Source organism: Anneissia japonica, unplaced genomic scaffold (assembly GCF_011630105.1).
Source record: "Anneissia japonica isolate Jap-2015-1 unplaced genomic scaffold, ASM1163010v1 scaffold1776_len382430_cov169, whole genome shotgun sequence".
NCBI classification, from domain to species: Eukaryota; Metazoa; Echinodermata; class Crinoidea; order Comatulida; family Comatulidae; genus Anneissia; species Anneissia japonica.
The window spans coordinates 197187-213184 of NW_022713301.1; the positions used below are offsets into that span (position 1 = coordinate 197187).

Below are 15998 nucleotides of genomic sequence, written 5' to 3' on the forward strand. Positions count from 1 at the left end.
GTCATACGGCGCAGCATGTGCCGGTCTTAACTTAGCAGCCATGATTTTCTTAATTTTAGTTAATCCTACCTCAGTAGAGCTTGATATCACATCAAAAATGAGCTCCCACCACAGCAATTTTGAAATTCTCATTTATAAGCCCACCTCAGCATTGATGTTTTATCAAAGTTAAAGATCAGGCTCACATTAAATATTTTGTAAGCAAAGTAAGCAAGCAAATGCTGGTATTATTTTGACATCTAAAACATTCAATGAAAAGTTATTTGCATATCAACCGCAGAGCATTGCATATGAAAAACTTGCTTTAAACATTTCTTCCGGTTATTTTATAGCTTCTATTCACATCGATTTCCTTTCCATTGAAATTATAATCTGGGTGATTTTGCAGTAAAATGTAGGCTTAATAGGCCCTATATCACAAGAACACTACAATTTAACATGAGCATACTCAATCATAATATAGTGTTTAGGTCAAGGAAAAGGTTTAATATCTCTCCCATACTTTTTGAAAAAAGAAAAAGATGACCCAATTGTTTTGTTTTTATTCAGGTCAATTCATTATGCTGTTACTTCAGTGTGATATCTAGGAGTTATTGTCTTGGGTCGCTTATGGATTACTGTACTTAAGTCTATTGTTTTGCTCAACATGTTTACAGTGGGGAGCCTGTGGAACAAACTTTTTCTCTGGGTGCACTTTCCAATAAGATATGCCACTTGTGTACAGTACACCAAAATTGTTATATCTGCCAACGTTATCATAGTAAATAGTAGTGCTATTTCAAGGACTAAGTAGGATTGCAATGCTGAAAAAAACATAAATATTCTTTAAAATATAATAATAATTTTGAATTTGGTGGCAGAAAAATCAATGCAGATAGGGACAAGGAGGTACATTTTAACTTGGCTTTATATCCAAAGATGGTTTAATACGAAAATCAACGTTGGAATATTATTTTTGTCTTGCCACCTACAAATAGCCAAAAAAGATAGTCAGGTGTTGTATGTTGATGTTCATGTAAAATATTCATATTTTGATTTTAATTGATCAATAATTTTTGTGTATTAATTTTTAACATGTTTCATAATTTTATTATTCCACCATCAAATTTCATATTTCCTATAAAATTTAACTTATTATTTTCAGTAGTAAGAATTATATAGTATTGAATAGAATAGATTTTAAGAGATTATATAATCAATATAGTACTTAGAACATCCTCTTTATAGTTCCCTCATTATAGCATGTTTGTGAAACATAAGCAAAGTGGGACAATGTCGCTTTAGTTGTTAGATGATTTTCATTGTTATTGTCAATGAATATCACAAGCATATCTGATTAAATTTTTTTTAGGCAGTGGCTATTATTACACCATTCTTAAACCGGTTTAATTATGATTGGATGTTATTCTCATAATCCATACAAACATCCATTCAGAATTCATCATTATCATCTTCCAGTATTATGCATAACAATAGAGTATACTCACACAATGTTAAATGGTAGGCCTATGCATCACTGCTCTCAGATATGTTAACGTTTTTCTCTCACATTTCGATGCGAGTTTGCTTCAGAAAAATATCATAGGAGTGATGTTTTGCCCTACCTGACGTGTTATTGTACCGAATACTCAGTACATCCCCAAATACTTGTGAAAAAAATTGATTGCAAAGGTAGGGCAAAACATCGCTCCTATGATTTTCCTCTCCCTTTTTTTAAAATCAATGGCTTTATCGCTTAGAAATTAAGACTGGTGTAACAATAGCCATGATTATATCCTTAAAAGTCTTTACCATATTGGGGGCTGGGGTAGTCAGGTCCTCCATCTGACCATCAATCAATCATTCATGCAATCAATTGACATTGGTGTTTTAGTATTATTGCTGTTATCACTAGGTGTGTTTGCTTAAAGTGACAAATCATTTTGTTATATCTATACTGTATATACATATATACCTTTTTATTTTGGCCAATTTGCATTTTTTGAACTGTATTGTGCTATTTTCTTTAAACATTCAGAATTTAATATTATTACTGTAAATGTAAAAACCACCACTGTTGATGTTGCGCAAGTTTTCTTCAATTTATCAATATAATTCCAAGCAAAAATCAGATGAAATTATTTGAAAATTATTGTCATTGTTTTTATAATTATGTTTTGTTTTATTCCATGTAACATAAAGTACAAATATAATAATTACTGTAAAGTAGCACCATTTTTAGAAACGTTTCATGCCATGTGATTTCATGTTACTGACTAATATGGATCCAACTTGTATTTCCATCATTTTTAGAGTAACGTGTAACATTTTTTTCTTGTTTTTCCCTCAATAGGTTATTAGTGCAATTAGAGGAAACAGAGAAATCATTTGAAAGGTTTTGGGAAGGTCATAAGATCAAGTTGATGCAATGTGTTGACTACAGAAGGTTTGAACATGATTTTAAACAGGTAAGAAATATGGGTCTGCAACCAATTTCAAACCACTCGGGGTCTCCATCTTTAGGTTTGATAATTAGAACCTTATAGCTCGCTTTGTATTTCGCTTGTGCCCTTTTACAAGGCAAACAAGTCATTTTAGCTACTGTTGGCTTCACCCTGCAGTACAGTGGGTTGGTTCGAACAATAATATCCTCATTACTACTACTACTACTACTACTGTGGAGGGAAAAAAATGTATAATGTGTCTTGCAAGCGACTTGCACATCAAGGGTTTTTGCCAACCTAATGACGGATAATCACTGTAGGCGTCGGCCGACACGTTTCTATGGTGAACACCGGTCCATGCATGCGCAACAGATAATTTTTAATGACGATCGGCTCAGACTGCCACTGAGCAGAAGGCGTCACACCGTCTAGCGCTAACAGGGAGCAGAGTTCGTGAGTGCCGAGCTTTGAATTCAGCCATAATCGTTGCACCACGGAGCGTTAGTAATTGATATATAAGGGTAACATACCATTGTTATTATTTTCAGAGTCTAATACAATATCAAAGTTATTACACTAGTCATAAATCAGTTTTCAATATCGAATAAAGTACAGTACAATAATCCCCATTCTATTTCCAGGTAAAATTAGTGCTTGATAATTACCTGTACAACATAAACAAAGATAATGACCTTGGTGATTCTGTGGCTTCAGTTGAAAGTTTATCCAAAGCACACAGTGAATTTGAGGAAAAAACACTTGTAAGTTATTTTTTGAGACCGGAACTTATTTACAAATAGAAATAGTTCCAATTCATTTTCTGTTTTTAAAGATATGAAAAATAGAGTACCATATATACTAGCGTATTGGACAATTTTGTATGTCGGGCATATAAGATGACCCCCTCCACCAAGCTAGTTCAGTGTGAGTGCGTGATGAGATGTCACCAATTGTATTCTACCTCTGGAAAAAGAAAATTAACATGTTATCTACATTGGGACTTGGTATTTTGCATTCAAAGTTGTCTGGTTTGCTACTGAGAATTAATCATGTAAGCACAACAGAACGCTGTTTGTGCATTTGTTGTTCTAAACAACTCGATTAATATCCTAAGTAATTGTTTGCCATGATGTAATAATCGACCCAAATAATCATAACAAATTCTACAAAACATATCAAAACTGAAAAACATTAAAAGTTGGAGCAACAAAAGACAAAAGGTCTTGAGTTCCAATATGGTTTAAATACTTTATTCTCAAAAGGTTTATTATAACATCTGACTTCAATGCCAACTTGTTTTGTGAACTTAACTATGATATATTTTTATTTTATTTATTTTTTGACTTAAACTTTAAACACAATGCTATATTGATTAAATATTGAAATTCACATACAAATGCTAAACATATTTAATTAAGATATCTCATTCCTAACAGCCTGCGTTTGAGAATGCGGAGAAGCTTCGCAGCTACGGAATAGAATTGATTAGCCAGGAGAACTATGCGGGTGATTGTATCCGTCCGAAATGTGAAGAGATTTCAGATTTGATTGAAGACATTGAGAGGAAAACATTAACAAGAACAATAGTTTTAAGTAAATCATTGGAATTACATCAAAGGATACAAAAGGTAATAATAGATGCATGTGAACCTTAAGCCCTATTTAGACTACCAAATATTATTTGTAAAAAAGAATGCTATGGTCATAGTGACATCACATCATGACAATATATTAGGCACATCATGACTATATATGGGCAAAAGGAAATTTGATCTTCCTTGCAGCTTAAAGCTTTATTTACTCTACACACTATGTGACAATTATCTTTGATTTGCCCATATTTGGTTGATATTACATCTAAACTTATCACCATTTTAATTTTTGATAACTTAGAATAATTTTGGCATATACAGTACCCTAAAAACACAATACAGAAAAGTATTTAAATACTATATACCATAGACAGAAGCCTGGGAGTTAACAAATCTCCAATATTAAATAATGAAAAGATAAATAATTGTTGTGGAATGATATCAACATGAAGCTACTACAAGGACCTCTTTATTGAGGCTAGAATTATAGTCACGGACCACACCCATACGCAATTCAGCACAATGATGCTGCGAGTTACAGGTTATTCTCCTACCTTTACCTTTAACATATAATATATGAAATATAAATTATCTTTATCTAAATACAGTAAATATGTCAAGATAGTACAGTTAACTATGCATATGTTATTTTTTCTTTCTAAAGTTTTCAATTAGAGATTATTAGAGATCTATTTTAAAACTTACTCTCTTATTTTCATTCTCTGAGTTAGCTGTGCTGTTATACAGTAGCTCTCGCAAAAGAAACTCTAATGAATAAATAAAATACAGAAATTGTATTATTATTAATAGGCGATTTCATAATTTATATTCAAATATTTCTTCATCCTAGGCCCAGGTTTGGTGCTCCAAAGGAATGGAAGTACTGGCTTCTCAGGATATAGACCCAAGCCAGTCCAAAGAAAATGTAGACAAGGGCCTCAAGGAAATTGATACCTTCCTAGCCAATTGTAAAGATCTCAAATTAAGTAATCCTAAAGAATTCCACACAATGTTCTCTGATATACTCAACTCAGAGCTGTCGGTGAGTTTACTAATTATACTAATTGTAATTATATTATAATTATTATAATTCTTTACATATCAACCTATTTGCAAAGGTTCAAATTTTATGTGTGTTAAGGGTTTTGTTGTTTCTTTTTTCTACATAAGTTTCTCCTAGTGCTACCAAAGGGATTGATTTTGATTTATTATTTTATGAAATGGAGATGCCTTTGTTTCATCTATTTTAAAAATCTCTCACTAAAATATCTTAAGAAATGTAAATGACATCATTACTATTTATTTATTATTAGCCATAATTGTATAAACATAGACAATGTCATGATCAGCATCATCATCATCATCATCATATCATCATTGTCATCATCATCATCATCATCATCACCATTACCATAGCCATTGTCATCATCATTATCATCCTCATCATCAACGTCATCATCACCAATATAATTTTATTAACATTTGCGATATTATCTTTAAATGCGATCTTTATCACTATTCATAATTTCCTGTCACTTTTTTCATCCTCATATAAGCTACTCTTTAAAATTTGACAATTAGAATGCATGTTTGTTTAACTGGTTACAACCAGTATTATCAATCACTTAGCAAAGCACTTTCTTCTGATTCACTCCTTATTTTTCCATGTGTCCAAATCCACATAAAGAAATGCAATCCCATTGCAAAATACCCAACAATGTTGTAATTCCAACATAATAATCTGTTCCTTTAGGATTGCTATATTATTACAGGATGCCCTACAAATCTTGGCTCATCCATAAGGAATAAAGTATTATTACTTTTTTTTTATTCAGAGTGTTGACTTTCAGTTGGCTCAACCTAAACCAAGGCCTTTATAACTAATCTATTACGTAGTCTATGCTTGTAATAACATGAGTCATTATGTTTAACTTGTACATCATACCTCACCACGCCTACTACCAAGTTAATGAAACCATAGGCTGTAGTGCTATAATATCAGATGCAAATCCATTCATTTAAAAACTGATGATGGACACAAAATATTATAAGGCAGTTTTAGTACTGAAAGGATAAATCCGAATAAGAAATTAAAATGATAAGCTGTTAAAATTGCAATACATATTGTACTTTCTTGCAAAATTGCAATTGTACTCACTAATATGATGATATTAACTTATTTAATTATTAACCTAAAAGCAGTAAATATAAAATGAAAACATATCGCTATGTCATCGTAGTATTTGTAGGCCTACAACACTGTGTACATGTAAATATATTGGGAATATACAAAATTATATTCCAGTAGTTGCTTTGCATAATGCCAATTAACCGGTATAATATAACAGAGTGAGTGTACGGCTTGCCTTTCAATCCCACATTGCAGGGTTCAAATCATATGAGAAACATCAGGATCTATTCTCACTAATACAAATAAGACCCTTTTCACACTAACACTATTTTGCAAAATAGTGACAAAAACTAGTAAAAAATTGTAACCAGGTTTGTTTCGATTGAAAGAGTTCATGTAAAACATTTCTGAGATATCAAAGTTGACTTCTGAAAAATCTTGACTAGATGTCAAAAATTGTTTATTCTGCATGTGTGTACAGTATACCTATGGCAATATGCCCAAGGCAATTTTCATGGACTTCCACCATAAGCACAGGTGATGGAGAAAATTTGTCTAGTTTGGCCTACTGCAGTCATTGCATGCAAAACAAGCATTACTGAATAATTTCCACAATTATTCAAATTTGATATCCTTCAAACATTTTCCATTGGAGTATAATTGCATGTGTGAGTGAAACGAACAACTTGTTAACATGTTGTTTACAAGTTAGTATTTTGCCTATGTGTGAATTGGGTATCATTAAGCCTAAAAACATGCTACAATGTAACATTTTTACATAATGAATAAATGAATGAATGTCATTGATAACTGTCATATGTAGTGGGAATCCTTTGTGTTCATGTGATCTGGTCACATGATCATATGGGCCTCCCACTCCCATTGTCAATTGCATGCTATTAGTCACTGGATTCTAATCGCTTCTTTTTTTCCCACTCTACATCCTCTTATCCCCATTCCCACTGTCATTTCCTCCACCCCCACCCGTTTCTTAGAGTAAGAAGTCACACCGAGAACATGCAGAGGTTTGTTGACATTTCATACTGCACATAGAAAAATTATTATTTTCTTTTTATGTTTTTGTTATTTCTACATTTTTATACTGCAATAAATGCCAAAGGTGCTTGGTGCCTGCTTTGTTCAGTTTTTGCATGTTGAAGGCAAATCACTATGAAAAGAAATTTATAATGAACACAATAAGAAGCATTTATATTGTAACGTGATTGGAGCAGAAAAAATTCTAGAAACTCAATTATATTTACTTATTTGAAAGATCATTTGCAGAAATACCCATGAAGTTATAGCTTAAAATAATAAATAAAAAAAAAAACCTCCATTGCTACCCAATAAAATTTGCCAACAATTATTGAAAAAACTGAACAGCGCCCCCAGTTATTTAATTAGTTTGTGAATACCTAGTTCCTGCACAGATAATGTTTGCACTGCACGTTCAAATGCAAATTGCTTTGTTTGCTTTGATTATATATCTTCCACATGCAAATTATTTTTAATCTAGCCTGAGAAACCATTAATATTAATGAATACAATTTGCATAATTTATATTGCATTATTTGGCTTGACTATAGAATGCAACATGCTATTTTTAAATCACCGTATCATTCTCTGTTTAAAATTAACTACTGCCTATGTATGTCTATTGAATATTTTGTTATCATATTCAATATTACTAAAAATTAAATTTGAAAAAAAAATATATCACTTTTATAACAGTCCAAAACTACATTGATAATTTTGGTGACATGTTATTTTTTTACGGTAACAGTTTTAAATCAGGTTTATAACTGATATTGATGTTTTAATTTCAAGTTCTAAATGTTACATATGTCAATGCGGGATGTTTTTATAGATAACTATTAATAGCAATAAAATATCAAGCTATGGGATATCAAGATTTTTAGCAACATATGGTTTTGAATTCTTGTTGTTAGTACTATCTTTATTAACCTGCAAATGGCCATATAGTTTTTTTCCCTCCTTTGTATGTGAAAATATATTGTACAATTACAAAATAGCAAATGAGATTCTAGTTAATAGATACTTACTTTACATTTGTGCTACAATTTTCAATCGAATTTCATTATAATGTATGGAACGCCAAAAGGACAAAATACAAGTGGCAGCAGTGTAAAACTGAGAGTCAGCAGTACAAATCTGAGAGTCAGCAGTGCAAAACTGAGAGTCAGCAGTGCAAAACTGAGAGTCAGCAGTGCAAAACTGAGAGTCAGCAGTGCAAAACTGAGAGTCAGCAGTGTAAAACTGAGAGTCAGCAGTGCAAAACTGAGAGTCAGCAGTGCAAAACTGAGCAGTTCAAAACACAGAGCAAAACTGAGTAGTGCAAAACACAGAGTCAGCAGTGCAAAACTGCTGCCGCTTGTATTTTGTCCTTTTGGCATTCCATAATAAGGTTATAAATTCTAACCAGTGTTTTCTAGTTTAGAATGCAGGGCTTTTGCATATCAAAATATTTACATTGTTGCAGTATACTGTATTACCATTTCACATATAAACACAATTCTACACTCAAAGCTTTGTAGTATAGCATACATTAAAACAAACATTAAATTTCCAGTAGAATGCAGACAATGCTTTATACACAAAACAAGAAGAACTAAGCAATATTGTTACATAAACAATGATTAAATACAAGTTATCATCAAACACAAAAATATTACCATAGTGAATAATAACCTCCGTATTATTTAAAGATAAATTGCGACGTAAATGTAATATGAACTTGAAAATTATAAAAATATGATTTAGTTACATTATTTTTATTCACTTTCAACTGAAAATTAGAATGAGGAGAAAATGTTCTTACAGATTAAAAAACAGTTAATAATACATTTCCTATGTGTGTATTATACCCTTGAATTTCTACTAGCAAATCCATTATGAATTTCATTAAATCTTGCCTTCTTTTTTCAATCTTATACTGAAACTTGATAGCTTATATGGTTCTTTTGAACAAGGAGTTTTAAAATTTATTTAATTTTTTGAGGGTATTTTCTTCTTTTTTTGGTTGTTAAAATTACTGAGAAACTTGCAACCATTAAATTTTTGTTACCTTGCTTGTTTTATACCTTAGAACTTTTTGCATGGGCTTTGTTGAATAAGTTTTCTTCCTTTTTTTTTAGAGCATTTATCTTTGTAACTTTTAACTTGTGTTTTGATAAAATTTTGCTTGATTTTTGTCTTTGTGGTTTGAAAAATATTTTGCATCTTGCTAAATTTGCTGTTGCGACAACCCTACCGTTATTTTATATGTTTGCACACTTGCCCTTGCATTATGGAATTAGTGGTCGGATTGATTCTGATGGAGAGTTGCTTACATTGTGCTCAACTTTCAAGATTCAAGATTCAAAATAACTTTATTGCAAAAATAATAATAATAACAACAATTTAAATTGATAGTATTAAGAAATGTTTAAAAAACTCCTATAAACACACAACAACATTAAAATACAATAAAGAGAGAACAATACAATGGCATAATAAAGGAGACAAACAAATAAATGATTATGCTGAGTAACTTTGTTGGTTCAATCTCGATCTGAGCATGCCCGACCTAAAAATGAGTTCTATCTCATGAAATTAAATATTATCTAAACTATTATTAGTTGGTAAATGCAAAATTACTTTGTACCTTTATAGTTATTATATTGTATCTTTTTAGTTTGTAGAGTGTTACATTATAAAGTTTGAATACAAGCTGCATGTATTTTACTTATTATAACTTTAGATTAAAATTAGAAAAGTATAGATTCTATTGTATGAAATGCTGGTGTATTTAGTTGAAATCCCCAGATGATATCAGGAATATATATCTCCATTCCTTGACTGCCGACTTTGTAAACTTTTTAAAAATCGATTTATACAACACTGCCCTCTTTTGTTTCGGATCATCGACTGGCATCCCTGGGGAAGATATACCGTAATTTAGGCGTGAAAGGCACTTCTATTTTTCTGTCGTTTCCTCCTGCATTAAGTCTACAACAACTATAGAAACAAAACTTGTGACATTTTAATTTGTATTTTTTTTTTAAAGATATTCTATTATATTGTAATCTGTATTTCTATAAAAAATGATACAACTATCTTTATCCACTTGAGTGCAACTAATAATAAAAACTAAAAAAAAAGTTCCAGTAACAAAAAAAGAATTTATAATCTCAAATTAAAAAAACTAATCCAACTTCTTAAGTATCGTTGGCTATTGACTACAGGGAAGTCATCTGTTCTTGTGAGGTGCGTGGTAGGAAATATTTTATCGTGGTTTTGTAATGCGCGGTGGATTTTGCTGCCAGAATTTCTGCATGAAACTTTTCTTTTGTTTTTCTTCATAATTTCAACTGTTTTGTTTACTCAGTTTTATGTTTATAATTATTTATTATTATTATTTTAACAACATTCAGAGCTGCTGCTTTTGGGTAATGCAGAAACAGGTAAATGAATATCATTTCTGAATAGATTTCTATGTGAGAGGTATTTGTCATTGTGTATCACAAAATGTTAGTTTTTTTTTGTAATTTATAATGAAAAATCATAATTGATAGGAAATATATCTGCAAAAAAATAATCATTTCTACGTATGCAAGGTACTAGAAAATTATGTTGAATGAATGCATAATCAGGACGATTATAATTTTACAGAGTTTTTCATACAAAATAAATTGGGAAATAATATGTGAATGTATATATAAATATGATTTAGTAAACATTAGTGGGCCACCACATTGAGGGCCAAATAGTGGTGAAGGGAAGGATCTCATTTACCTCAAAGATAATTTAGCGTTTACTCTGGTAAATAAGCCTTTAGCAGATTAATGTTTTTAGGCCAGTGACGATGTAAGTACCATCCGATGACAGGAGTCCCTCCTTGTCCAACCACCTTAAAAGAGATGTCCCGTCAGTCTTGAGTACCTAGTAATCACATTTGACTGGTGCCTCCTTGAAAACACTAATCGTCAGTTGAACACTTTTATTAATGTTTGAATATTAATTTATTTTCTTCATTAATATTCTGGGTCATTTATAAGGTTAACCCCAAGGAGAGTTAAATGTAAGGCAAGTTTTTATGGAGGATTAAATTAAGGAAATGGATGAAAGGTAGCAAATAACAAAAATCTTTTTTAAACCACAGTTTCATAAAGTAATTGCTTTATTACATGTGATTTAATCAGTTTATTGTAGAGTTAGTCAGAGAAACCACGAAACGATGTCGTGGGAAGTCGGAAATGAGATTCTTATAGAGAAGGAGACTGGTTTACTTTTTTCTTTCATTCTGTTGCCAATTTAATAGTTTTTTGAGTAATACAATTCTTTGTTCAGTCATTTCCAATTGTTAGTTATTAGTGGCAGATGAAATTTGAGTTATTTGAGGACGTTGAAATAATACATTTAATATGTAAAATCCACACGACATGCTTATTAACATAATTTCTACAACTAAGATTTCTAAATAAATTTAGTAAGTCTGCTTGGTGTGTTTCCTAGACAATTTATATGGACCTTAATTGTTCAAAATATTTCCAAAATTTCAGTGAATTTAGTTCATCATTGTTTTCATCAATTATGATATATTACCTGTATCAGTATTATTAAAATAATAATAATTATTATTATTATCATTATTATTACTGTATCTAGCAAGTTAACCAAGAACCACAAAGAAATTGACTTGTTAGTTTTTCTGTTCTGTCATTTTGTCCTCTAATCTAGCTATAGTTTTGTTGAGTCTCTAAATCCATAGTTATAAAATTTGATTAACCAACTATTATTTAATTATTTATAATATGATTATATCAATATGAAGTGATAATGATAATTATCATTAATATTACCATACATATGAAACTCATGTACTGTATAGAATTTTGAAAAATGACTATCTCCATTTATCTTCACCTTAATCTTTTGCTCAGAGCTAAAACTATTTACATTTATGTTGATTGAATCACAGACAGACTGTAAATGCAGCAACTATTCATACTCCAGTGTTCTTGTAACCATAGTGATAATAATCCAATCCAATTCACTATTAATACTATCACCTGTTGTGATGAAAAAAATCTATGACTCAGCTCTGGATCTAGGGTAGTTAATATCTTTAAACACACCTATTGACAAAAATGGTACAGTCCAAAATAGGAGCTTTCAGTATTAAACTTAAGTTAGCTTAAAGGGGAAGTGACTCAGTGAATATAAGGGTTTACTAGGCTGTAGAACGTCAGTAGAATTTCATTGAGTGATCATGAATGGTCGCAGGGCCCCTAGATCCACCTCTAGACGATGCTCGTCACGGCATTGTCAGGCGGCTATCTATCAGAAAACTGGCAATCAGGTAATCTAATTAGTCATTATGTGTGAAATACACACATTATATAATGCATGTATTTGTACATTTAAATAAACATTTATCAGGTTCTACTTATAATTTTAAAAAAAAGGTGTAATTATTTTTTTATTAAACATTTATAATTAATATTATTTACATAATCATATTTTTTTACGTAGGATTAATAACCATTCAGATGTGTGAATATTAATGTAAATAATATTATTTTATTGAAATAATATTACTGTTTTTATTATATAGTAATTATTATTAGTAGTAGTATTAATGTATTTTTAGTTATTTAAAGATGATAACACAATCTGATTTATTGATTTATATTATTATTGTTTCTTAATATTGTTTGTTATTACAGTAATTATTATTTTCATTATTATTATTATTATAAATGTTTTTTATACTTTTTTATCTCATTTGTTACATTTTTGCACAGAGTATTGTACCCTCCACTTTTGTCATTTTCCATGCTTGAATCTTCTTCGAACTTGGTAAAATAAAAAAAAAAAGAACTATTAATTTTGTAGATCCAAATTAACAACTTTTACACTAACTATATCAAGCACGGTAAAGTTACTTTAAATCTTTTCAATATTAATAAGTTTGTTGAATGATATTGCACATATATATTACTTAACAAAAAATTTAAGTATTATTTGATAACTAATTTTTGGTTCATTTTTCTTGTTATGTATTTATACAGTGTGATAGCTTACTATAACATGCCTATTTTATGATTAATGTTTACATAATAAAGTGATGATTACTAATTGTTTTATTACTATATTATTCTATTCTATTAATATTCAAATTTTGTTCCACCTATTTGTACAGTATACTCAAATTTGTACAGTTTTTATATATTTGTTTGGTTTTGCACTTTATTATTCATATGAATTAGGAGACATTAATATTTTCTAATAATAAATGTTTATATTACAACACCTCGCATATTCTTAATTTAAAAAAAATATACTGTTGAGTTTTGACTTCGGATTAGTAGTCCCAGTAGAATGGTTCTATTTCGGATCCTTTGTTCATATTGCCCTGATGAAAATAATTATTTACTACTTTCACTTTGATCAAGTGCGACTCTCACTATTTCTTCAGACTCTTTGTTCCTTTATTAAAGTTAATAAACACAAAAGGCAGAATCATTGGGTTTGTAGCGTTATATTAATGAACAATGATAATAATTCCAATGTTACTGTTAATAATAAAAATTTAATTATGATAAAATAAAAAAATAAAATATATATATTTATTTTAGAATTATATTATGGAAAAAGTATGCAAGCTTGGTTTCATGGTTCAGTTGGTAGAGAACCAGAACAGTATTTAGAAGGGTTTATTTAGAACAATGATAATAATTCAAGTGTTACTCTTAACAATGAACATTTAATTATGCATTAATATGATAATATAAATATATAAAAAAATATTCATTTATTTTAAAATTATATTTTATGGGAAAATCAAAAGAAGTATGCAAGCTAGGTTTCATGGTTCAGTTGGTAGTGAACCAGAACAGTATTTAGAAGGGTTTTATGTTCAAATCCTGATGGAACAATATATTTTCTCAAAAACATTTTTTATAATAATATTTGGACCCTGTGGGTGAACACATGGTTACCTACTGAACAGGTACTGTATAAAGAATAAAATGTATCTAAAAAATAACTAATATCTGTTATTCAACTTTGTATGCACAATCCCCCTTCCACCTCTACTGCCAAAAATAACTAGTTCAAATTTAAGTAGTTGCCAAGGTGATATATTTAAGCACTTGTACCTATCAGTATTTTTCATTTAGTGCTTTGGAAATTCAATTATATATCGTTTTGATGCTTGTATCAGTAAAGTTTAATGTTTTCTGAGAACCCTTCGCATTAACTGCTTTCTTCTTGGGTCTGTAATTCCTCCATCCTAGGCACTCGTGACTGAAGTTGTCACGAAAATGGAAGATGTAAAGAATATGTTTGAGAAACGCCGCGAAAGCCTGAAGAAAATGAAACTTGAGCGGCAACAGCCAGTCGTGATGGTTGCTCCACAAGCCGCACAAATCAAACTGCCAACTGTGAACAAACTATCACCTTCGATGCATCGTCGCTCGGATTCACCAACAAATCTGCCAGTCTCGCCGTCAAAGGAAAAGAAGAAGGTATTACCTCGTACTCCAAGAGCAGCGAGAAAGGTAAGCCAAACTGAATTGTACTATGACCTGTGTTCTTTCAGCACAACTGAAATAACTTGCCAAGTGATAATACTATAGATTTATTTTATGACGCAGATTTCAAACTAATAAATATCAAAGATGTTAAAGCATTATTACCATTTGTCAATGGATAACATCGGAAGATCCACAAAAACTGCAATCGTCTCTGCTTCCTGTGGAATACACCTAATCTTCGCATGTTCAGCCTATTCAGCCCGCAAAATTAGTACATTCAATGTCACAATATTCTACAGTACCAGGTACCTAATTATACTCCTGAGAAACAAATTTCGATAAAATGTCTGACCCAAAGACACAAGTGCTTGCAAAGCAAAGGGTTTTAACCCCCCCAACTCATGATTGTGTCACAACCGTTGCACAAACCGCATCCACATTAAAAACAATCAAAATGCAAATACCTTTTACATTATACATTATAGTATGTTCGATAATTTTGTTGTTACCTTTCTTATAAGATTTGTGTTTTTAGGCTGATTTTTTTATAGTATTCTATTAGTTTATACTGTCGTTTGCACATCAGATGTGGGTCATAGTTTTACTCATAGTGGGTCGTAAGACACTTTTCTGAAGACTTCTGTTTGTAATGTTTTTGTTGATCATATCTACATGCTTTAAGTTTTGAGTTAACTGGTCTTGCACTTTAAATTGCTCACAATTGAACAGTCATGGTGTTAGTTCTCTGATCCTGCAGTGAATGCAGATGTTGCAATTCATCCGCAAATGGCAGGAATCTCACGGAAGCAAGCACAGTCTCTTGTACTCTTGGAAGCAAGTGAAAATTCCCTGGAATTAAGACATCTTCTGCAAGTTCAAAATGTTTGCTTCAAATGCTGGCCGTAGGTATTGTCAAAGAGTATAAATAGAACAGGAGATTCAACTGTGCGCTGTAAAAACGTCACTCCCCTAGTTACGATTGAAGTCGCCATTGTCGCTATATAGTGCGCCCACTTTTTGTGAGTGCACACAAAGTGCACCCGCTTTGATGGTATGAAGATTAAGAAACATAAGGAAATATATATAGAATAATAATATAATAAATGACAGTGAGAGGTCGCAGGTTCGAGTTCTGCCTGAGCCATTTTTTTACACAATTTTTTTATTCATTTATTTACAGGACTACATTCGTTGAGAGCTATGCTACACGATGTATTATTATGTCCTTTATTTGAACACTGCATTTATCTTTCTTTGATGATTTATATATAATTTAACAGTGTTAACGGCTATCTTGATTTATATTACAGCA

At 30.9% G+C, this 15998-nt stretch overlaps 1 protein-coding gene across 13 annotated transcripts in view; it reads left to right on the plus strand.

Annotated features, from left to right (window-relative positions):
* Positions 1–15998, plus strand: part of LOC117108403 (guanine nucleotide exchange factor DBS-like) — an 83397-nt gene that overhangs the window by 39931 nt on the left and 27468 nt on the right. For 10 of the 13 annotated variants that reach the window (XM_033250411.1, XM_033250415.1, XM_033250413.1 and 7 more), the window contains 7 exons: positions 2333–2447; positions 3065–3184; positions 3860–4051; positions 4866–5057; positions 7142–7171; positions 10580–10609; positions 14447–14710. In XM_033250411.1, coding sequence (XP_033106302.1) covers positions 2333–2447; positions 3065–3184; positions 3860–4051; positions 4866–5057; positions 7142–7171; positions 10580–10609; positions 14447–14710 — 943 coding nt within the window. The remainder of the gene's footprint in view (positions 1–2332; positions 2448–3064; positions 3185–3859; positions 4052–4865; positions 5058–7141; positions 7172–10579; positions 10610–14446; positions 14711–15998) is intronic. The other 3 variants (XM_033250410.1, XM_033250409.1, XM_033250412.1) reach the window with 3 other exon arrangements.